We start from the raw sequence: 24,394 nt of genomic DNA on the forward strand, positions 1-24,394 counted from the left end.
GGGATCTTCTTAATGTTTTGCATGAACACAGAACTCAGTTTCCCTGTCTGCTGCGTGTGTAATGAAGGGGTGAGGGTGGGTGTGGGGGTAGCTGTTAGAGCGGGCCAGGTGTGACCTCGCCCAGCAGTCGGGACCCCGGACAACAGCCGGGAGATGGAGGACCTAGCGACCAGCTTGGCAATCAGCCGGTTCTGGCCAGTGGGAGCTCAATGGGCTGTGGGGAGAGGACCCCGGTGACCTGACCAGCCAGTTCCAGCCTAGGGAGGAGAGGCGGAGAGGAGAGGAGGCCCAGGCGACCTGTTTATCTGGGACAGAAGACAAAGGACAGAGGCGGGGCTTGGGGGCAGGTGATATCAGATGCCCAGCTGGAAGCGGGGGTCTCTGGGCTGGGAGGAGAGAGCAGGCAGAGCCCACCTGGAGGCTGGAGAGACCTAGATGTGCTGGGCTGAGGGAGGCCAGGCCTGAGGCTGGAGAGTTTCCTGTGCTGGGTTCAGACGCTCAATAAACCCTCCTGTGTTACGCTGGCTGAGAGTCACTCCGGGCTAGAGAACAGGGGGCTTCAACCCCTCTGGGGGTGAGGAGATCGGGGGGGGCATCGCTTCCTCTGGGGGTGGGGAGATCGGGGGGGCTTCATCCCCTCTGGGGGTGGGGAGATCGGGGCGGGGCATCGCTCCCTCGGGGAGGTGGGCAGTTCAGGGGGGTATAGCTCCCTCTGGGGGTGGGGAGATTGGGGGGGGGCATTGCTCCCTTGGGGAGGAGGGGAGATCGGGGGGGGCATCACTCCCTCTGAGGGTGGGGAGATCGGGGGGGCATTGTTTCCCTTGGGGAGGTGGGGCGATTGGGGGGGGCATCGATCCCTCAGGGGGTGGGGAGATCGGGGCGAGGCATCGCTCCCTCGGGGAGGTGGGCAGTTCAGGGGGGTATAGCTCCCTCTGGGGGTGGGGAGATCGGGGCGGGGCATCGCTCCCTCGGGGAGGTGAGCAGTTTGGGGGGGTATAGCTCCCTCTGGGGGTGGGGAGATCAGGGGGGGGCATTGCTCCCTTGGGGAGAAGGGGAGATTGAGGGGGGCATCGCTCCCTCTGGGGGTGGGGAGATCAGGGCGAGGCATCGCTCCCTCGGGGAGGTGGGCAGTTTGGGGGGGTATAGCTCCCTCTGGGGGTGGGGAGATCAGGGCGGGGCATCGCTCCCTCGGGGAGGTGGGGAGATCAGGGGGGTATTGCTCCCTCTGGGGGTGGGGAGATTGGGGCGGGGCATCGCTCCCTCGGGGAGGTGGGCAGTTTGGGCGGGTATAGCTCCCTCTGGGGGTGGGGGCACCGGGGCCCATGGCAGAGCCAGGCTGCTGGAGGCTCAGAGGTGCAGGTCCAGGAGGCGAGGGGTGTAACCCCAAAGAGAGAGCGCCCCCCCCCGAGAAGGGCTGTCGCCCTGATGGGGGTTCCCCCAGGAGACCGTATGGAGCCGAGAGCCGAGTCCTGGGAGTCCGGGACAGGGCAGGCAGAGGACCTGTGAGGAAATGTCGCATGAGGCAGCCGATTCCCGACTGCACCCAGGGCCAGTGGAAGAGCTGGAGCAGGACAATGGGGTTGGGAACGAGGGGCCAGGCCCAGAGGGGCCCAGAACAGGGGCAGCCTCCAGGCCAGTCGCCCATCTCAGGAGCTGCAGGGGCTCTGGCTGGATGCACCCAGCTGAGCTCTGGTCCGGCCCCCGAGGTTTGCAGCTCCCCGAGAGCAGGGAGCCAGAGGCTTGGACTCCCCCCAGCAGCGTGGCACCCAGCTTCTCAAGCCCACCTGCAGCCCCCTCCCATGGGCCTGGCATCACACCCCACGTGCCCCACGGTGCCCCCTCACCTGCGTGGCCTGCGCACTCAGCGTGTCGTAGGCGATGGTACCTGCTTCCCAGTTCTTGATCCGCGAGTATCTCGGAGGCTCAATGGGGCGGACGGGCACAGAGCTGGGTGCAGAGGGGTGGGCACAGTCAGCAAGGGGACCCTGTATGAGAGCTTCACCCCAGCAGCATTCCTCGTGTCCCCAGCAACGCCCCTCCAGTCCCCCCAGCAGCTCCCCTTCTGTCCCCCCAGCAACGCCCCTCGTGGCCCTCCAGCAACACCCCCCAGCAACACCCCTTCTGTCCCCCCAGCTGCTCCCCTCCTGCCCCGCCAGCAACGCCCTCCAACACCCCTCCGGTCCACCCCACCAACTCCTCTCCTGCCCCCAGTAACACCCCTCCTGCCCCCCCAGCAGCTCCCCTCCTGTCCCCCCAGCAACGCCCCTCCAGTCCCCCCAGCAGCTCCCCTCCTGCCCCCCAGCAACACCCTCCAACACCCCTCCGGTTCACCCCACCAACTCCCCTCCTGTCCCCAGCAACGCCCCTCCTGCCCCCCAGCAGCTCCCCTCCTGCCCCCCCAGCAGCTCCTCTTCTGTCCCCCCAGCAGCATTCCTCCTGTCCCCCCAGCAACGCCCCTCGTGGCCCTCCAGCAACACCCCCCAGCAACACCCCTCCGGTCCACCCCAGCAACACCCCTCCTGCCCCCAGTAACACCCCTCCTGCCCCCCCCAGCAGCTCCCCTCCTGTCCCCCCAGCAACAGCCCTCCTGCCCCCCCCAGCAACGCCCCTCGTGGCCCCCCATAAACACCTCTCCTGCCCCCCAGCAACACACCCCAGCAGCTCCCCTCCTGCCCCCCAGCAACACCCCTTCTGTCGCCCCAGCAACACCCCTCTGGTCCACCCTAGCAACACCCCTCCTGCCCCCAGTAACACCCCTCCTGCCACCCAGCAGCTCCTCTCCTGTCTCCCCAGCAACACCCCTCCTGCCCCCCAGCAACGCCCCTCATGGCCCTCCAGCAACACTCCCCCGCAACACCCCTCCTGTCCCCCCAGCAGCGCCCCTCTGGTCCCCACAGCAGCTCCCCTCCTGCCCCCCAGCAACACCCGTCTGGTCCACCCTAGCAATACCCCTCTTGCTCCCAGTAACACCCCTCCTGCCCCACCAGCAGTATCCCTGCTGGCCCCCAGAAACACCCCTCCTGGCCCCCCAGCACCTCCCCTCCTGCCCCCAGCAGCGCCCCTCCCTCTAGGGGGCATTGTGCTACAGGGAGCCAGGTCGGGGGCTCTCCCCTCAGTCGGTGCCAGCCCCAAACCCAGCGCAGCATTAAGCTGGGTGTGCTGGGCTGCAAGGGGAGGGTCAGGCGCTCGGTGGGGGTGCAGTAGGGGGAGGGTCAGGGGCTCATTGGGGGCACTGTTGGGGGAGGAGCGGGGGTGCAGTGGGGGTACTATTGGGGGAGGGGCAGGTGCTCAGTGGGGGTGCTGTCAGGGGAGGGGTGGGGGGTCAGTAGGGGTGCTGTATGGAGAGGGGCAGGGGCTCAGTGGGGATGCTGTTGGGGGAGGGTCAGGCACTGAGTAGGGGTGCTGTCAGGGGAGGGTCAGGGGCTCAGTGGGGGGTGCTGTCGGGGGAGGGGCAGGGGCTCAGTAGGGGTGCTGTTGGGGGAGGGGCAGGGGCTCAGTAGGGGTGCTGTTGGGGGAGGGGCAGGGGCTCAGTGGGGATACTGTCGGGGGAGGGGCAGGGGCTCAGTAGGGGGTGCTGTTAGGGGAGGGTGGGGGGGTCAGTGGGGGTGCTGTAGGGGGAGGGTCGGGCGCTCAGTGGGGCTGCTGTTGGGGGAGGGGCAGGGGCTCAGTGGGGGGTGCTGTCGGGAGGGGTGGGGGGTCAGTGGGGGGTGCTGTCAGGGGAGGGGTGGGGGGTCAGTGGGGGTGCTGTATGGAGAGGGGCAGGGGCTCAGTAGGGGTGCTGTTGGGGGAGGTTCAGGGGCTCAGTGGGGGTGCTGTAGGGGGAGGGGCAGGGGGCACTGTCAGGGGTCAGGGGGGTCAGTGAGGGTGCTGTCGGGGGGGGACTCGGGGTCGCTGGAGGTTCTGTCTCTCACACCCATCTCTGGGACACTTTTCTGGTGTTCGTCACGCAGCGTCTGGGCATCTTCCCCCTGTCGGGGGTCTGCTCCCTGGAGCCCAGGGGGCAGGGCTGGGCTGTCACCCCCTGGCCCAGGGTCCCGTGGGGAGCATGTGGCAGAGCAGGAACTGGCGCCCAGCACCCGAGTGCCAGCCCAGTGCCAGGGCCTGGGAGAACGGGGCTGTGGGCAGGGCAGGGCAGCTCACCCTGGTGTCCCCTCGGCCCTTACCTGGCCTTGGCGCAGCCGGCGCCGTCCTCGGGCACGGAGCCCCGCTGCCGGGAGCAGAGGCTGAGGGCACAGGTGCGGGCGGGCTCGTGCAGCACTCCCTGCAGGTTCCCCATCGCGCCACGACTGAGCCCTGGGTGGACTGAGCTCCGGGCCGGGACCGGCAACAGTCACTTCCTCTGCAGGGACGAACCGGGGACCTTTGAGTGACTCCCACACCCCTGGCCAGCACACAATGGGGAGGGGTGGGCATGGGGCCAGGGCTCCTGGGTTCTAGCCCTGCCCTGTGGGGCAGTGCAGTGAGTGGTTAGAGCAGGAGGGTGTGGGGCTGGGAGCCAGGACTCCTGGGTTCTAGCCCAGCCCTGGGAGCAGGGGTCTAGTGGTAAGAGTGGGGGTGGGGTAGCAGTCAGGACTCCTGGGTTCTCTCCTAGCTCTACACCTGATTCCCCATCTGTGCGGCAGATTAGCTGGTCCCTGGGGCAGGGCTACACTGCTCAGTGAGGCCGGGACACGCGGGCCAGGCTTCCTCCCCTCCTGCAGCCCTGCTGGCGTAGGCAGCTGAGTCGGAGCCAGGGCGTCCCCCTGGGGCTGAGGTGTCAGGAAAGCCCAGGGCCCCGCAGCCAGCGTGAGCTGGCTGAATGCTGCACACGTGCCCCCGGAAGGGACCTACCCTGAGCCACACACCCCGTGTCCAGCCCCGAGCCCCCCCAGTGCAGGGCAGTGCCGGCCCGTATCTGCAGGCCCCACACCCCCAGTGTCCAGCCCCAAGCCCCCCCCAGTGCAGGGCAGTACTGGCCCGTGTCTGCAGGCCCCACACCCTCCATGTCCAGCCCCAAGCGCCCCCAGCACAGGGCAGTACTGGCCCGTGTCTGCAGGCCCCACACCCCCCATGTCCAGCCCCGAGACCCCCCAGTGCAGGGCAGTACTGGCCTGTGTCTGCAGGCCCCACACCCCCCATGTCCAGCCCCGAGACCCCCCAGCACAGGGCAGTTCCGGCCCGTGTCTGCAGGCCCCACACCCCCGTGCCCAGCCCCAAACCCCCTCAGCGCAGGGCAGTGCCGGCCTGTGTCTGCAGGCCCCAGACCCCCATGTCCAGCCCCGAACCCTGGCAGCGCCGGTTCGTGTCTGCAGGCCCCACACCCCCCGTGTCCAGCCCCGAACCCCAGCAGTGCCGGCCCGTGTCTGCAGGCCCCACACCCACCGTGTCCAGCCCCGAACCCCAGCAGCGCCAGCCTGTGTCTGCAGGCCCCACCCCCCCCGTGTCCAGCCCCGAACCCCCTCAGCACAGGGCAGTGCCAGCCTGTGTCTGCAGGCCCCAGACCCCCCATGTCCAGCCCCGAACCCTGGCAGTGCCGGTCCGTGTCTGCAGGCCCCACACCCCCAGTGTCCAGCTCCTAGCCCCCCCCAGTGCAGGGCAGTACTGGCCCGTGTCTGCAGGCCCCACACCCTCCATGTCCAGCCCCAAGCGCCCCCAGCACAGGGCAGTACTGGCCCGTGTCTGCAGGCCCCACACCCCCCATGTCCAGCCCCGAGACCCCCCCAGCACAGGGCAGTTCCGGCCCGTGTCTGCAGGCCCCACACCCCCCATGTCCAGCCCCGAGACCCCCCAGTGCAGGGCAGTACTGGCCTGTGTCTGCAGGCCCCACACCCCCCATGTCCAGCCCCGAGACCCCCCAGCACAGGGCAGTTCCGGCCCGTGTCTGCAGGCCCCACACCCCCGTGCCCAGCCCCAAACCCCCTCAGCGCAGGGCAGTGCCGGCCTGTGTCTGCAGGCCCCAGACCCCCATGTCCAGCCCCGAACCCTGGCAGCGCCGGTTCGTGTCTGCAGGCCCCACACCCCCCGTGTCCAGCCCCGAACCCCAGCAGTGCCGGCCCGTGTCTGCAGGCCCCACACCCCCCGTGTCCAGCCCCGAACCCCAGCAGCGCCAGCCTGTGTCTGCAGGCCCCTCCCCCCCCGTGTCCAGCCCCGAACCCCCTCAGCACAGGGCAGTGCCAGCCTGTGTCTGCAGGCCCCAGACCCCCCATGTCCAGCCCCGAACCCTGGCAGTGCCGGTCCGTGTCTGCAGGCCCCACACCCCCATGTCCAGCTCCTAGCCCCCACAGCGCAGGGCAGTGCTGGCCCGTGTCTGCAGGCCCTACCCCACCCCCATGTCCAGCCCCGAGCCCCTGGCCCCAGCGCAGGGCAGCGTCAGCCCGTGTCTGCAGACCCCACATACCTGTGCCCGGCAGTGCTGGCTCGTGTCTGCAAGTCCCACACACACCCATGTCCAGCCCAGAGCATCCCAGGTGCGGGGCAGTGCCAGCCTGTGTCTGCAGGCCCCACACAGCCCACACCTGGGGCTGGGGTGACTGGCTTGAATCCCTGGTGGCTGTAGGGACTGGTGCCCAGCTGTGAGTGGCAGGAGGAGGACAGGGATGCAGCCCCTCCAGCTGAGCCAGCCCCCACCATGCTGCTTCAGGATCCCCCACTGGCTGCGGGGCCTTGGCTTGGCCTGAGACTGGTGGGGGGTTCCCAGCCACATGGCTGCTGCCCGGCTGCCCCTTTCACAGAGCCTTGCCAGGCTCTAGTCTTAGAATCACAGAATATCAGGGTTGGAAGGGACCTCAGGAGGTATCTGGTCCAACCCCCTGCTCAAAGCAGGACCATTCCCCATTGTCTTCTCCCCAGGTAAACAGGGTTGCCTGGGCCTCTTCTGTCCTCTGGCCCCTCGGGCTGGAACCGGCTGGTCAGGTTACCAGGGCCCTCTCTCCACAGCCCATTGTCCTCCCACTGGCCAGAACCGGCTGTGACTCCTGAGCTGGGCCACCCGATCACGAGGTCACAGTTGCTGGGGTCTCCGTCCTCCAGGTCATCGGCCAGGGTCCCAAGTTCCCTCTCCAGGCCTCTGTACCAACAAACTCCCTCTCTCCTCCCCTCGTTAAACCAGTAACACCCGGGGACACTGAGTCCCACCCCTCTGCATGCAACCCACTGGAAAACGGAAAAACAAGAAAATCCCCCACTTTGTCACAGACACATTCTCCTTCCCCAGACACACAGCTCGGGATCTCATTTCCCTTGTCCCAGCACACAGGGCTGTTCACAGACAACTGCCTGGAGACCGGGGTAGCTCCCTCCATAGGCAAGTCAATACCCCTGACAGAAATAGGCACATTCCCTTCACTGTCACATTTCTCCACACAGGAAACAGGTAAGGGACAGGGACACTCATCTTCCACTGTCCTTGTCTTCCCAAACTGCTGACTAGACCAAGCCAGCAGCTCACCAGGCTGCCTAGGCCCATCCAAACTTTCCCTGCCTTCCTCTCCCTTGTCCCAGCACCCAGGGCTGATTACAGACAAATACTGGGAGAGTCGGACAGCTTCCTTACCAGGTAAACTGCTGTTCTCCGCACTACACTGAGCTACTTCCAGCAAATCACAGTCACCTTTTTCAGGTTCCCTTTTACAAGCTGTACCGGCCAACAATCCATCACCCATCACAAATCTACCCTTTCCTCCCTGAGTTTGGGCTTTATCCTCACTGGCACGGGTGCTGCCCCCGCCTTGGAACAGTCTCAGCGTCAAACGCTTCCTGACCTCACCCCTCTGGCTCCCTGGGCATTTGCATTATTCTGATTATAGATTTGTAGATTTAAAAGCCAGAAGGGACCATTCTGACCATCCTGCATGACAAAGGACAGAGACAACTTCTGGTGATAACTTCTGGATGAGCTTTGCATGGTCTTCAAGGCTGAGGATGTGAGGGCAATTCCCAAACCTAAGCCATTCTTTTTAGGTGACAAATCTAAGGAACTGTCCCAGACTGAGGTGTCAATAGAGGAGGTTTGGGAACAAATTGATAAATTAAACAGCAATAAGTCACCAGGACCAGATGGGATTCACACAACAGTTCTGAAGGAACTCAAATGTGAAATTGCAGGACTACTAACTGTAGTCTGTAACCTATTATTTAAATCAGCGTCTGTACCAGATGACTGGAGGATAGCTAATGTGATGCCAATTTTTAAAAAGGGCTCCAGGGGTGATCCAGGCAATTACAGGCTGGTAAGCCTGACTTCAGTACCCAGCAAACTGGTTGAAACTATAGGAAAGGATAAAATTGTCAGACACAGAGATGAACATGGTTTGTTGGGGAAGAGTCAGCATGGCTTTTGTAAAGTGAAATCATGCCTCACCAATCTACTAGAATTCTTTGATGGGGTCAACAAGCATGTGGACAAAGGAGATCCAGTGGATATAGTGTACTTAGATTTTCAGAAAGCCTTTGACAAGGTCCCTCACCAAAGGCTCTTAAGCAAAGTAAGCTGTCATGGGATAAGAGGGAAGGTTCTCTCATGGATTGGTAACTGTTCAAAAGATAGGAAACAAAGGGTAGGAATAAATGTTAAATTTTCAGAATGGAGAGAGGTAAATAGCAGTGTCCCCCGCAGATTTGTACTAGGACCAGTGTTGCTCAAATGATCTGGAGTTAAAATGATGGGGTCTAAGTTAGCTGTTACCACTCCAGAAAGAGATCTTGGAGTCATTGTGGACAGTTCTCTGAAAACATCTACTCACTGTGCAGCAGCAGTCAAAAAAGCAAACAGAATGTTGGGAAAGAGATAGATGATAAGACAGAAAATAACACCCACATCTTGAATACTGCGTGCGGATGTGGTCACCCCATCTCAAAAAAGATGTATTGGAATTGGAAAAGGTTCAGAAAAGGGCAACAAAAATGATTAGGGGTCTGGAACAGCTGCTGTGTGAGGAGAGATTAATAAAACTGGAACTGTTTACCTTAGAAATGAGACAACTGAGGGGGGATATGACAGAGATCTATAAAATCGTGACTGGTGTGCAGAAAGTAAATAAGGAAGTGTTATTTACTCCATCTCATAACACAAGAACTAGGGGTCACCCAATGAAATGAATGGGCAGCAGGTTTAAAACAAACAAAAAGGAAGTCTTTTTTTCACACAACGCACAGTCAATCTGTGGAACTCCTTGCCAGGGGATGTTGTGAAGGGCCACGACTGTAACAGAGTTCTGTGACATTATTGACATAGACTGTGACCATATAGATCATTGTTGCAACCAAGGTCCTATAATTGCACCAAATCTGTACAAAGGAGGTCATGTGAGGTGTCTATGAAAAGGTTGTAATTTGCTGGCTATGATTATGCTCTCTGTATGTGTGTATCATTTTTGTATTTAAGTTATGAATATTGGCTATGTACGGGTATCTCAGTGTGTTTGATTCTAAGTAGCAGCAATGAAGCATTTGGTCAGCTTCTTGAGAAAGGACTATTCTCAGTAAGTTCCCAATCAAGAAACACTTAATGGACAATGGACCTTGGGAAACTCCAATCCACATCTGAGGAGCCTTCCTGGGAATGTTCAAGGTAGCACGTGAGCATTGGCTGCTCTATCTGCAAACTGAGTCATGCATGGACATGTGACTTGCTCATGTGACTCCAAACTCCATCTTGCTGCTGTGATTTTCCACAGTAAGAACAAAGGGTCCTTCCACAGGGCAGAGGAGATAAAAGGCCCTGAAAACCCCTCCATTTTATATTCAGTCCTGCTTCTGACCTCTGGAGGAACCTTGCTTCGAACTGAAGCTCTGAACAAGGGACTGATGACCCATCCCCGCTGGGGCTGTTCCAGAGGCTTGATTTGAACCTGCAGTTTACTCCATCACTGCTACAAGCCTGAACTAAGAACTTTGCCATCACTGTATGGAATTGATTCCATGTAACCAATTCTAGCCCTCATCTCTATCTTTTTCTTTTTATGAATAAACCTTTAGATTTTAGATTCTAAAGGATTGGCAACAGCGTGATTTGTGGGTAAGATCTGATGTGTATATTGACCTAGGTCTGGGGCTTGGTCCTTTGGGATCGAGATAACCTTTTTCTTTCACTGGGGTGTTGGTTTTCATAACCATTTGTCCCCATAACGAGTGGGACTGGTGGTGATACTGGGAAACTGGAGTGTCTAAGGGAATTGCTTGTGTGACTTGTGGTTAGCCAGTGGGGTGAGAGCGAAGTCCTCTCTGGCTGGCTGGTTTGGTGTGATAAAGGACACCCAGCCTGGGGCTGTGACTGCCCTGCTCTGAGCAATTTGTCCTGAATTGATATTCTCAGTTGTGTCCTGCCAGTGGCCACGTCGTTACAGGTTCAAAAAAGAACTAGATGAGTTCATGGAGGAGAGGTCCACCACTGGGTGTTAGCCAGGATGGGCAGGGGTGGGGGTCCCTAGTCTCTGTTTGCCAGAAGTTGGGAATGGGCGACAGGGGACGGATCACTCCAAAATTGTCCTGTTCTGTTCATTCCCTCTACGGCACCAGGCACTGGCCTCGTCAGCAGACAGGATACTGGGCTAGATGGATCTTTGGGCTGACCCAGAGTGACTGTTCTTACAATCAGTATCAGAGGGGTAGCAGTGTTAGTCTGGATCTGTAAAAGCAGCAAAGAATCCTGTGGCACCTTATAGACTAACAGAGGTTTTGGAGCATGAGCTTTGGTGGGTGAATACCCACTTCGTGGGATGCATCCCACGAAGTGGGTATTCACCCACGAAAGCTCATGCTCCAAAACCTCTGTTAGTCTATAAGGTGCCACAAGACTCTTTGCTGCTCTTACAATCAGTGCAGCCCCTCACACTGCTCCCAGCCTGAGGGTTTGAAGTGCGAGGGCACTGTTTACACTGGCGCTTTGCAGCGCTGTATCTTGCAGCGCTCAGGGGGGTGTTTTTTCACACCCCTGAGCGCGAAAGTTGCAGTGCTGTAAAGCACCAGTGTAGCCATGGCCTGAGCTTCCCTGCCCCCTACACCGCCCCCCCACGTTGCCCCCCCAGCTTGGGCCTCCCACCCCACCATGGCAGTGCCCCATCCAGTGCCTGGAATCGATGCTGCTGACCTTGTGCCCAGGGTCCCTCCCTGCCCCCTTGGGCTGGGCATCCCGCTCTCTGTGCCCCTCCCATGGGCGCCCCGCTGGGATGCCCCTGCCCTTCCCAGCTCTGGGATTGTGGCTTATGTGGGTGGGGGCAGCTGCTGCGCAGGGCTTTGCTGGGAGCAGGGTTGGGGGCCTATGCTGAGGCAGGGGTAGGGAGGCTGTGGGGGGCGGGGGCTGTGCTGCCAGCCCTGCCCCCACCCTTCCAGCGGGCCCATGCGTTGTTCCCGATCTGCAGACGGGAAGCCGCGCCCGGATCACCCACAGTGAGGTTTCCTTCCTGAGCCTTTAGAGGAATAACGCAAAAGGCAGGAGGAGGGAAGCGGGGGATGAGGGGCGCTGCAGGGCAGGGACTGGCAGGCCCAGGAGGGGAAGGCAAGGAGCAGAGCAGCAGGGCTGGGGGGGAGCAGCATGGTGGGGCATCCAAGCTCAAGCATCAAACATCCAGGGTCTGGCCCCCAAACCTCGACTGGCTTTGAAATGGTATGATTTTTCTCCTACCATCCCAGTCAGTTCTTTCTCTTCATCTGATGGCTGGAGCCCTGCGGGCTGCTCACCCATGTGCAGGGCCAGCAGTGTCACGGTGTGACCTAGTGGGAATGTTTTCAAACACTGTGCGTGCCTCAGTTTCCCCTATGTGCCGCATTGTTCTCTAGTGAGTGAAAAGGGAGTGGCTGCTCTCGGGGCAGGTGTGAACAGAGCCGGGTTTCTGGGGCTTGGGCCCCACATCAGGGGAGCTTTTGAGAAGACCATGGCAAATCCAAGCACCAGGACTTTGCCATAGACCAGAGAGATCTGGACCCCCCACCCGCTTCTGCAGGGGGCTGAGCCACATTCCCCAGCTCGTGACCAAAGGACTGGGGGCGGAGTGAGGTGGGGGTTACGTGGGGCTGTAGGAAGCAGTTGGGGCCCATCTGGGAACTGACCAAGGAGGCTGCACAGACAGATGGACGGAGCCGGACCCGAGGGTTCCCCACAGCCGGGCTGGGCTCTTGGCTGGACAGGATGGACCCTGCTTCACCCTTCACTGCCCCGGGCTGCCCGACGGGCCCCTAGGCCGGGCGCCAGCTAACGAGTGAACCCGGCTGTGCCTGCGCTGGGAGCCTCCCTGCCAGGGCTGGGTGAGGGGCCCTGATCCCTAAGAGCGGCCGAGTCTCCCTCAGGGGCTGTCTCGGGGGACTTGCTGCCTGGAGCTCACGGGGGGACGGTTTCAGGTCCAGAGGGCCAGTCTAGGGAGTGATGAGGCCGTGTGGCTCACCCTGGAGGCAAAGCAGAACCCACAGGGGGCTGGCCCAGTGAAGGGGCCTCCCAGAGACCATCCCAAAGCTGGGAGTGCAGCCCCGAGCCTGTGGGTCTGTGGCACCCCTCTCCCAAGCCCCAGGGCTTCCCCAGATTACCCCCCATGCCCCAAAGCACCCCCTCGCCCTGTGGGTCTGTGGCTTGGACTGCAGACAGCCCCCGGGAGGAACCCCTCAGCTGTCCTACCCCAAGGGTCTGTGACGTTATTGACATGAACTGGGACCGTATAGATCACTGCTGCAACCAAGGTCCTGCAGAGGCACCAAATCTTGTATAAAGGGGGTCTAATAAGGTGTCTCAGACAAGGTTATGGTTTGCTGGTTATGGTTATGCTGTCTGGATGCATGTATCAGTTTTGTATTTACAGTTATAAGTATTGGCTCTATCCTGTCTGTATTTCAAACTTGTGCTCTGCTTCTGGGTGACACCCCAGACAAGTTGGTGTTAGCTCTGCCTCACCTGCTTGATGGCCCATTAAGGACCATCAAGACACAACTGACCCACTGAGAGAAGCAGATACACCTTTGTGATGCAGTAGGAACTGTCTGTGTGGGGGACGGGAGAGCCGGGGGTGTCTTTAGGGGAGGGACAGGATCTAAGCCTGTAACCTGAGCCAGGTAGGGGGGGAGGTGTCAGCACCTTGGCCTGGGAAGCTGGACAAAGGAAGGGGCCGGCTGTAGGGCAGTTAAGTCAGTTTCGGTTTTGGGCTGGGGCAGGTGAATTCAGGGTATCCTAGCTAGGATCCAAAGACCCTGAACCGCCAGAAGGACTCGGTGGAGGGTCCTGACTGTGCCTGCAAGCTCTGCTGTAACCTGTGTTCCTGTTGTCCAATAAACCTTCTGTTTTACTGGCTGGCCGAGAGTCACTGTGGGTCCCAGGAAGAGGGGTGCAGGGCCGGACTCCCCCACACTCCGTGACAACTGGTGGCAGAGGTGGGATATACTGCACCCCGTGGACGGCGCTTCCTGCAGTAAGTGACTGGGGAGCAGTAAAACGAAGGGGTGGTTAACCCCTGGGAGTGTGTGCCCAGTGAGAAGGACTTTGCAGTAACAGGGTCCCCCGGGGGATTGCAGCGAGCGGTCCCAGGGGCGGAGGAGTCTGCAGCTCGACCCTGGCAGAGAGGTGGTGACCTCAAGAAGGGCTGGTGCACTAGGGGTCCCCCTGGAAACCATGGGGAGCGGCGAGCACCCCGGCCTGTGAGTGGCCAGCAGGAAGATGTATGCCAAGCGGTGCAAGTGCGACCTGGTGGAGCTGTGCAAGCAGAGGGGGCTGTGCGGTGGGAGACTCACCAAAGACCAGCTGATTGCCCGGCTGGAGGAGGGAAACCGCTTGAATGAACAGAGCCCTGTCTCTGAGGGAAGCAGCCGGGCAGATGCAGCGCAGGCACCAGTGTCTGTCCCTGCTAGGAGTGGTCAGACGGTGGCTCAGAGCTTCCCGAGACCCCCCCTTCCTATGCCTAGAGGAAGGGCGAGGAGGAGCCCAGTGGCTACCGAGAGCACCGTGACCGCCTCGGCCAGCAGGGAATCCTCCCGGCGAAGCTCATTCCCCAGCAGGTGATCGTCCCAGCGACGCTCGGCATCCGTGGAGCGGAAGCGGCTGGAATGGGAGAGAGCTAAAACTGAGAGAGCTGGAGGATCGTGAGAGACAGAGAGAACATGACAGAGAGGAGAGAGAGAGAGACAGAGGGAACATGACCGGGAGGAGAAAAACTGACAGTGTCATCATGAGCTGGAACTGGCGAGGCTGAGGAGCAGCAGGCCCCTGGCGGCGGTGAGCGAGGGGGGGTCCAGGGCTGTGCAGAGCTTTGAGAAGTGCATCCTGGCCCAGCGTAAGGAGGGGGAGGACATGGATGACTTCCTCGATGCCTTTGAGACGGCCTGCGAGCTGCACCAGGTAGATCCTGCGGACAGGCTCCGGGTTCTCACCCCCTTACTGGACCCCAAGGCTATAGCATTGTACCGCCAGCTGGGGAGGAGGAGAAAGGGAACTACGAACTATTCAAGCAGGCCCTGCTGCGCGAGTTTGGGCTGACTCCTGAGATGTTCCGGGACAGGTTTCGGGGTCAGTATAAAACCCCTGAGGTCACATATCTGCAGCTAGCCGTCCGCATGGAGGGATACGCCAGCAAGTGGGCAGATGGGGCCCAGACGAAGGGGGACGTGGTTAAACTGCTGGTACTGGAGCAACTGTATGAGCGGTGCCCATCCGACCTGAGGCTGTGGTTGAGGGACCAAAAGCCAGAGAACCCGCGACATGCAGGGCTGCTGGCTGATGAGTTTGTGAAGAGCAGGTCGGGGGGTGGCAGGGAGGAGTCTCAAAGGAACAGGCCCACCGCGATTAAGAGAGAGAGTCATCCTGGGACCTCCCAAAGGGGGAATAGGGAGAACCCCCTCCCAAGGGGAACGCCCAGCATCAGGGACAACCGATTGGTTCGAGGGCACCAACGGGACATGAGCTGCTGTCAATGTGGCCAGAGGGGCCACATACGGTCCCAGTGCCCCAGGCTCAAGGACAGACTGAGCAGACTGACCCCACACTGGGTTAACTTGGTAGAGACCCAGCTGGATGAGGGGCAGCGTTCGCAGGAAAGGGGGGCTGGCCGCATATCACCTGCAAAAGAGGGAGGAGGGCCCCAGGTCAGCTCCTCTGGGGGGCTGGATGCTCCAGGCTCCGAGTTTTTGGTTTACAGCGTGGGTGCGGGGCTGCCCCTCCGGAGAGAGTGCCTTGTTCCCCTGGAGGTAGATGGGAGGGAGGTCACTGGGTACTGGGACAAGGGCGCAGAAGTGATGCTGGCCTGACCCGAGGTGGTCACCCCAGATTGGATGGTTCCCGACACCTACCTGACTCTAATGGACCAGGGGTCCAACTTCATGTCGATCCTGCTCTGGTTCTTGTGGGAGAAACATGGGGTCCAGCACAACTGGGCCTCAGTGTATCATCCTCAGTCCAACGGGCTAGTGGAAAGATTCAACGGGACGCTAAAGATGATGCTAAAAACATTTATGAACCATCACCCGCAGGACTGGGACAAGTACTTACCTCACCTGCTGTTCGCGTACAGGGAGGTACCCCAGGAATCTACCGGGTTTTTGCCTTTCGAACTGTTATATGGAAGGCGGGTAAGGGGGCCTCTGGACCTAATGAGAAACAAATGGGAGGAGAAGGCAGCTCCCGATGGAAAGTCAGTGGTGGAGTATGTCCTGACCTTCCGGGAAATACTTGCCGAGCTCATGGGCCTGGCTAGGGAGAATCTAGCCCGAGCCCAGAGGAAGCAGAAGGTCTGGTATGTCCGAACGGCATGGGCCCGTGCCTTTGCCACCGGGGATCAGGTGATGGTTCTCATCCCCGTGAGAAAAAACAAGCTCCAGGCTGCCTGGGAAGGGCCCTTCAAGGTTATCAAGCAACTAAATGAGGTAAACTATGTGGTGGAGCTGTTGAATCGGGCACATCACTGCCAAGTGTACCATGTGAATATGATGAAGCCATACTATGACCGGGGAAATGTGGTGTTGGCCGTGTGCGGACATTGGGAGGAGCAGGGAGATGACCCGTTAGTGGATCTATTCCCTGGGACAAAAGCGGGTTCCCCCCTGGAGGCAATTCCCCTCTCTGATCAGCTGACCCTGGCGCAGCACGCTGAGATCAGAGGGGTGCTGCATCTGTGCCAACAACTGTTTTCCAACCGGCCTGGATGCACTAATTTGACTGTCCACCGGGTGGAGACCGGATCACATTCCCCCTATAAGATGATCCCCTTTTCGGGTCACTGGGAAAACTGCCCAGGACCTAGAAAGAGAGGTCAGGGACATGCTGGCTTTGGGGTGATCCAGCCGTCTGCCAGCCCTTGGGCCCCGCCAGTGGTGCTGGTCCCCAAAAGGGATGGGTTGATCCGATTCTGTGTGGACTATCAAAAGCTCAATGCCATCACCGTATCTGATGCCTACCCCATGCCCAGGCCTGACGAGCTCCTAGACAAGCTGGGAGGCGCTCGGTACCTCACCACCATGGATCTTACAAAGGGCTACTGGCAAGTGCCGCTGGACGCAGATGCCAGGCTGAAATTGGCCTTTATCACCCCTGTGGGGCTCTACGAGTTTCTGACCCTGCCCTTCGGCCTCAAGGGAGTGCCGGCCACCTTCGAGCACCTGGTGGATCAGCTACTGAGGGGGATGGAAAGTTTTGCCATGGCGTATATTGACGACATCTGCGTCTTTAGCCGGACCTGAGAGGACCACGTGTCCCAGGTTAAACGAGTGCTGGACCGACTTCGGGAGGCTGGGTTAACCGTAAAGGCTGAGAAGTGCAAAGTGGGGATGGCTGAAGTATCTTACCTGGGCCATCGGGTGAGGAGCGGCTGCCTAAAGTCGGAACCAGCCAAGGTGGAGGTGATCAGAGACTGGCCCGCTCCCCAAACCAAAAAGCAGGTCCAGGCCTTTATTGGGATGGCGGGGGTACTATCGAAGGTTCGTGCCCCACTTTAGCGCCATAGCCACCCCCATCACTGAGCTGTGCAAGAAGGGGAAGCCAGACAAGGTGGTCTGGACTGAGCAGTGCCAACAGGCTCTCCGGGCGCTGAAGGAGGCTCTGGTTAGTGGCCCAGTTCTGGCAAACCCAGACTTTGACAAGTCCTTTATGGTGTTCACCGACGCCTCAGACATGGAACTGGGGGCGGTGTTAATGCAGGAGGATGAAAAGGGGGAGAGACACCCCATCGTGTACCTGAGTAAGAAGCTGCTACCCCGGGAACAAAGCTACGCGGCCATCGAGAAGGAATGCCTGGCCATGGTGTGGGCCCTTAAGAAGCTAGAGCCATATCTCTTTGGGCGACACTTCACCGTGTACACCGACCACTCTCCCCTGACCTGGCTGCACCAGATGAAAGGAGCCAACGCCAAGCTCCTGAGGTGGAGCCTGCTCCTGCAGGACTATGACATGGAGGTGGTCCATGTGAAGGGAAGTGCCAACCTGATAGTGGACACGTTGTCCCGGAGAGGGGGCCCTGAACTTCCCCAGGTCACTGGGCAGAGTGACCCCGCTCAGTTCAGTCTTGAAGGGGGGAGAGATGTGATGGAGTAGGGGCTGTCTGTGTGGGGGATGGGAGAGGGGGGGAGGACTTTAGGTGAGGGACAATACCTGAGCCTGTAACCTGAGCTAGGCAGGGGGGTGGGAGGTCAACACTTTTGCCCAGGAAGCTGGACGAAGGAAGGGGCCAGCTGGAGGGAGTTAGTTTCAGTTTCGGGTTTGGGCTGGGTGGTGGGAAATTCAGGGAATCCTGAGCTGGGACCCAAGCACCCTGAAACTCCAGCAGGACTCGATTGAGGGGTCCTGGTTGTGCCTACAAGCTCTGCTGTAACCTGTGTTCCTGTTGTCCAATAAACCTTCTGTTTTACTGGCTGGCTGAGAGTCACTGTGAGTCCCAGGAAGAGGGGTGCAGGGCCGGACTCCCCCACACTCCGTGACAGCCTTGTGGCTCAGCAAGGCAGGGACATGCCTATGGACAGAACTCTCAGGTTTTTCCAGGCCATGTGCTGGGTGGCTTGTGTTTGGAACAAAGAAAGCAGAGACCACATGGCAAGAGACTATAAAAAGCTGCTGCATCTCCTCCATCTTGAACTCAATCTTGCTTCTTGCCTCTGGAGGGACCTTGCTACAAACTGAAGCTCTGCACAAAGGACTGATGACCCATCCCAGCGGGGGATGTTCCAGAGACTTGATTCGAACCTGCAGTTTACTCCATCACTGCTACAAGCCTGAACTAAGAACTTTGCCATCACTGTATGTAACTGATTCCATGTAACCAATTCTAGCTCTCCTCTCTATCTTTTTCCCTTTATGAATAAACCTTTAGATTTTAGATTCTAAAGGATTGGCAACAGCGTGATTTGAGCGTAAGATCTGATTTGTCTATTGACCTGGGTCTGGGGCTTGGTCCTTTGGGACCCCCCCCAGTATTACCCTCCCAGGCCACAGCATCATTCCAGTCCCTTGGGCACGGTCCTAGCCGGCATGTCCAGGGTTCTCCCGGCACCAGTGTTAGTCACTCAGCGTCAGTTCCCACACACAGCTCAGAGCAGGGTCATGTCGTCCCTGAGCTCTGGGCAGATCGATGGTACCAGCAGGGGGTGCCGTGGGCCCAAGCGAGGGGATGGGACAGCGGAGTCAGTCTGCAGGGCCAGCCTGGTTCAAATCCCAGGCCTTCTCAAAGGCAGTGAAGTCAGCACCTGTAGTGCCCCCCCCCCCCCGCAAACTGGGGCCTTTCCCCACATACCCCTCGGTGGGGCCTTTTCCCCCTCGGCTTCTCCAGCCCCAGTTCCTGCTTTGACTGCTTCTACTGTCAGCTCTCACCTGTCCGTGTCCTGCTGTCTGTGCTGCTCCACCTGCAGCTCCAACTCCCGCCACGCAGATCTCTCGATGGGGAACTGGATCTGGAGCACATCCGGCTGCTGCCTCTGTCCCTCTTGGACATTCTGGGGACCCTGCCTACGTGTGGACCCTGCTTCTTGGACTGATCATCTGTCTCCAGCCGAGCAATCAGCTGCACCTTGATGAACTTCCCAGCTCTTGGACCTGTCTCCCTGCCCAGCATTGCGATGACTGTAGGGAGGTGGTTACATGCCAGTTTCCTTTGGCTACCCTTGTTTTACTGCTGCACACCACTTATTGCAAAGTACTCCTGGTGGGGTCAACGTCCCACTTCTGCCACCAGCTGTCATGGCTCCACAGGGTCACCCCTGGGGACAGTCTCTTGGATGAAGCCTTCCGTGTGCCAGACCCCAGAAGGGTCCAGACAGGTGACCTCCCCCTGCCTCATGAGACGGAGGCTCTCCCTCCTGCTTCGGGCTGTGAGCTCTGCCCAGGGAGTGCAGCACCTTCCTGAGTATTTGCAGCGTTTATTAGTCAGCTGGACACAGCCTAGGAAGCCCTGGGGCAGCACAGAGAAATGAAGGTTAAAATTCAGACCATCTCAGCCAGCCCCAAGCCATCTCGGCTGCAGGGAACCCCTTGGTGCAAGCTCTGCCTCTCTGGCCGACCTCCCTGGGCAGGTCCCAGCTTCCCTCAGAAGCCGACACTTCTCATGCCTCTCAATCCTTTTGTCATAAACAGATAAGAAAAGTTAATAGCACAGAAGTACTTTATATCTCTTTGCCTGTAAAGGGTTAACAAGTTCAGTGAGCCTGGCTGTCACCTGACCAGAGGACCGATCAGGGGACAGAATACTTTCAAATCTCGAGGGAGGGAAGTTTGTGTGTGCGCTGTTAGTGTTTGGTTGTTGTTCTCTCTGGGGCCTCAGAGGAACCAGACGTGCAACCAGGTTTCTCTCCAATCTCTCCGATACAGGCTCTTATAGATCCAGAATAGTGAGTACTAGGTAGATCAGGCGAGTTAGGCTTATGGTTGTTTTCTTTATTTGCAAATGTGTATTTGGCTGGAAGGAGTTCAAACTGGTATTTTGCTGAAAAGATTTTAATTTGTACTTGTATACTTAGGCTGGGAGGGTATTCCCAGTGTCTATAGCTGAAAGACCCTGTACCTATTCAATTTTTTTTACATTTACAAAGATAATTTTTGACTGTTTTTCCTTCTTTAATTAAAAGCTTTTCTTGTTTAAGAACCTGATTGTTTTTTTTATTCTGGTGAGACCCCAGGGGACTGGGTCTGCATTCACCAGGGAATTGGTGGGGAGAAAGGAGGGAAGAGGGAGAGAGAGGCTGATTTCTCTCTGTGCCAGGATTACTTTCTCTCTGGAAGAGTCTGGGAGGGGGAGAGAGAAGGAGTAGGGGGAAGGTGAATTTTTCTCTCTGTTTTAAGATTCAAGGAGTTTGAATCACAGTGATCTTCCAGGGTAACCCAGGGAGGGGAAGCCTGGGAGAGGCAACGGTGAGGGAAAGGGTTTACTTTCCTTGTGTTAAGATCCAGAGGGACTGGGTCTTGAGGGTCCCTGGGCCAGGTTTTGGGGGGACCAGAGTGTACCAGGCACTGGAATTCCTGGTTGGTGGCAGCGCTACGGATACTAAGCTGGTAATTGAGCTTAGAGGAATTCATGCTGGTACCCCATCTTTTGGACGCTAAGGTTCAGAGTGGGGAATTGTACCATGACACCTTTGTTCTCCCACTGGGTCTTTGTTCTGCTTCCCTGCTGTGAGGTGGGGTGAGTCCCTGAGTCCCTGGCGCTGCTGGCCTTGTCTCGCTGACCCCCTTGCTGCTCAGGGCCGTTCCATCCAGAGAAGGAGGTGACACCCACCCGTGTATCTCAGCCTGCCCTCCCTCCATGCAGTAAGGCTGAAACGTTTAAGGGAAACCGAGGCACACAACATATTACAGAAGATTCCCCCTGGGAATTCAGTGCCCACCTGGCTGGAGCCAGAGACCTAGGGCGGCTTGAGGGATCAGAGGCTCTCCGTGGTGTTGTGGGATCAGCGGAGACATAGGAACCCAAGAGAGAGCTATGGTCTCCGCAGTGCTTGGCCGGGCCTGGCTCCCGCTCCCGTCGAGCCCGTGTTGAGGCTCCTTTTCCAGGCTGACCTAAGGACTCTTCTGGGCTGGGCCGCGCCTTGCACTTCCCCTGTCTGGCTCTGGCGGGCAGGAGTGGGGAGCCCAGCCCCAGCAGCCCTGCTCTGCCAGCAAAGCTCCAGCACAGCCCCAGCCGTGCCAGCAGAGCAGGGCTCCCACGGCTGGAACCAGTGCTGTTCGGGGGAGCAGGGAGTCTGAGCTCCTCCTGTGGGGCTGCGCCGGCATAGAGAGGCCAGGCTAGTCTTTGGCAGACCCCAGCCCAATTCATGGCCCTGACCCAGGCTTGCAGCCCCTTGCCAGGACCCAGCAGCTCTTCCCAGCTGAGGCTGCTCAGGGAAGTAAATGATCCTGAAGAAGCCCAGCTGAAGGCAGATGAGAGCGGTGGCAGGTGTTGCGATGGTGCCGAATTGGTGTGGCCGTACTGAATGAATGGTGAGGACATGGCTTGACATGACTGAACTGCTGAAGAGGATTCTGGGAGCAGAATCCTTCTCTTAGCATCAGGTAGACGGCAGAGGTGAAGCTGACTGGCTCCTTGCTGCATGTCTGATCCATACTGATCTTTGGGTCGGCGACTATGTCCCCTTGAAAGCAAACGACCCGTGTGGAAGATCCTGAGTGGTGCATGGGCTGACCGGGACATCTCGACCCTGTTGAAGGACATCACGCGGGGGGCTGAGGTGAATGATTGACACGGCAGTGAATGTGGGGTAAGGTTTGGTTGGCACCACTCTGCAGTCTGCTCCTAAAGTATCAGTTAGGTACAAATCAGTAGCCACACGCCCACTGGGCACTTGTAAGGCATGTGACTCCTCTGAGGAAAAAGCATAAGAATCAAGCAAAGTAAATTACTGTTGGGGGGATTCCTTAACTGACGCTTGAAGAAGCTACTAGACAGAGTAGCCAAAACCCTGCTCGGTGAGCTCGAGTGGGCCTGTGAGCAGAGGGGTTTCCAGGGAGCCGAGGCCTGGCCTTCAGGGAATCAGACAGAGCAGAGGGCTGAGGAGACCAGACCCAGCGAGAAGAAGTCGTCCATGGAATTGGTGACCACCGTCTCTGTTTGCCAGGCAGGGGCTGCGTGAGGCGAGCGCAGGGCGTGTCTGTGTCTGGCTGTGACAGAGACACTCGCTCCGAGGAATGGATCACTCTTAATGTCTGACATAGGAGTTATGTGCTTATGGAACCCTTCACCGCTGCTGTAATTCCTTCTCAATACACTGCAGTGTGTGCAAGTTAATGACCGTGGGCGGTTTTCACTGGTGTGACGGTGACCTGCTCCGCCGGGAGCCATTAACCAGCCAGTCGGGGCAGTAGCCCCCTGGAGCCAACATTTGGTAGCAGAGGATGGTTATTGTCGTGTCCAAGAAAAAAATGGTCTGAAACTGAATCAAACTGTTTTCTGAAGTGATGGCCTTTGAGGAGCTTGGTATCCTGAATCACTGGTGTTAACCAACTAATTTTAATATAGTTCACAATCAGTTCTGATTTATATTAATTTTAATGCGGGGGATCAGATTTAGTTACAGTACACAGAGAGGGAAATATACTGGTGAGCAGGGTTGTATTGTGCATTCCTGGGGTTGATGATGTTTCACAAACGCAGACAGAGAAGGGTCGTCGAACCGAAGGACGAGGGTGATGCCCTGAAGCCTCCGGGTGTGGCTGAGGAGTGTTTGTTAAGATAGGTGTTTAAAAGCTTTGGGTCTGGTCCACGTCTGCCTGATGCTGTCCCCACACTGCATGAGGAAGTTTTAGACAACTTGCTGTTGAGGTCCCGAAGGGGTTACAGTCCCGAGAAAGCCCAGCTAGCAGCACACGTCATTTGTGCTATGTCTAGTGCTGCAGATAAGCTTGTAAAGGGAACACGATGTTGTGCAAGAAAGTTTGGAACAGGAAGTGAAAAAACGAAACTTGCAAAATGAAAACCAGAAAAGTGACTTGCAAACTGCTGTAGCATTGAATGTAACCAAGGCTCAGCAGATAACAGCTTTAACCCATACGTGTCCGGAAAGAATCACTCTACAGGTGGAAGAGGAAGAGGAGCCCCTGCCAGGGCCTCCCGCAGCCCAGCCAGTAGTGATAGCAAAATGCCTCAACCTTCACGGCAAATACAAGAGAAAGTAAATTGTCCTCTGACTGAAACTGAAACACAGGCACTGGCTAGACAAATGGACTCTTTGACTAAAAGAACATGTTTGTCTTGGCTGCTGGAATACGTGGTTAGAAAACATTTCGATCCTGAAGACTTAAGAGAACCTATGATAACTTGTGCTGACCCTACGAAGGAACAGCTTTGTTGGCAGAAATGGAGGCAGAGTGAAACCCAGGTGACAGAGACGGGATTATCCAGAAGTAGCCCGATACTTTCTGACCCCATCTGAACAGAGAAGAGCAGCTCGGTTAATCCATCAGAAGGAAGGAGCAGGTGGTTCTTCTCAGAAAGTGATTAGTGAGGCTTCCTACAGGCTGTAATGGCTCCAACCACACTGATATGGGACATGGCAGTTGCAATGAAATAGGACAAGGCCGAGGACGGTATGGTAGGAGACGTGGCGTGTTTAGTGGGGGATCATTGGGAGCACAGGTGTGGGCTCAGCTTCAGGAAAGGGGCAGATACGTCCCGTTTGGATAGGCAGCCTCTGGAGACTTTGCTAGCTGCTTTAAGTGACTTGATGACAAGGACTAGGTCACAGTCAATGCTGCAGCCAGGAGTTGAGGGTGTGGGGAGTGTGGGAACAGGCCCAAGAGATCTGCCGGTGAGTTCTTGTGGCTCGTTATCCCTGGAATTGGCTCAGATGAAATTAGCAGCTCCCTGTCAGGGCGGCTCCACATTTCAGTAAAAATGCCTTGCCCTTAGCAACCCCTGTCCACAGAGGTAAATGTTAGTAGCCAAATTACAGCCCCACATAACTGGTAAATCTTCCGTGGAAGAGGGGACAGAAGGAGACATCTAATGGTCCCTGGCATTAATTAATACAGGAGTAAAGGCAACGCTGAGTATTAAAACACCTGCTGCAGGTAGTAGGGCAAACTACATTTTCAATAAATACAGTGGTTTGTAACCGCATAACTAGGAAAAGTAGATCTGGTACAATGGGAAAAGTGAATGATTCATGTGGCAAGAAGGCTGGGAGTGAAGCAAGAGACTGTTAATAACCAGGTTGTTTCTGAAGGATTAAGAACGTGAGCCTGGCGCTGCCAGACAATAAGTGGATCGGGGAAATTTCTCATGGTTTGGGCTAGAACGAAAGGGCAGTGGTCAAGATAGTGAACAAAATGTGTAAAGCAGGTCCTTAGTATTCCTAGGCGGCAGAAGCTGTTCTCCACATTAAAAAAACAACCCCCTCGTTGCAGGATCTAAAAGCACAAGGGGTAGTGAAGTGTCAAAGCCCCTGTGACTCCCCAGTCTGGCTTGTACAGAAACCGGGTGGCAGATGACATCCCATGGTTATATTCTAGCAATAGCATTGTAAATCTTCCCTCAGT

General features: G+C 57.9%; 1 protein-coding gene across 4 annotated transcripts in view; it reads right to left on the reverse strand.

The window, feature by feature from the left end:
- Positions 1–4,356, reverse strand: part of NOS3 (nitric oxide synthase 3) — an 82,766-nt gene extending 78,410 nt beyond the window's left edge. For 2 of the 4 annotated variants that reach the window (XR_007772825.1, XM_050942449.1), the window contains exons 1-2: positions 4,164–4,355; positions 1,845–1,947 (exon numbers count right to left, since the gene is read on the reverse strand). Coding sequence is in view for 3 of the 4 variants with exons in the window: in XM_050942449.1 (XP_050798406.1) it covers positions 1,845–1,947; positions 4,164–4,276 (216 nt within the window). In the remaining variant the exon portion in view is untranslated. Of the gene's footprint in view, positions 1–1,844; positions 1,948–4,163 lie in introns of all 4 variants that reach the window. The other 2 variants (XM_050942450.1, XM_050942451.1) reach the window with 2 other exon arrangements.
- Between the last annotated feature and the right edge of the window lie 20,038 nt (positions 4,357–24,394).

This window comes from Gopherus flavomarginatus, chromosome 2 (genome assembly GCF_025201925.1).
Source record: "Gopherus flavomarginatus isolate rGopFla2 chromosome 2, rGopFla2.mat.asm, whole genome shotgun sequence".
Lineage (NCBI taxonomy): Eukaryota > Metazoa > Chordata > Testudines > Testudinidae > Gopherus > Gopherus flavomarginatus.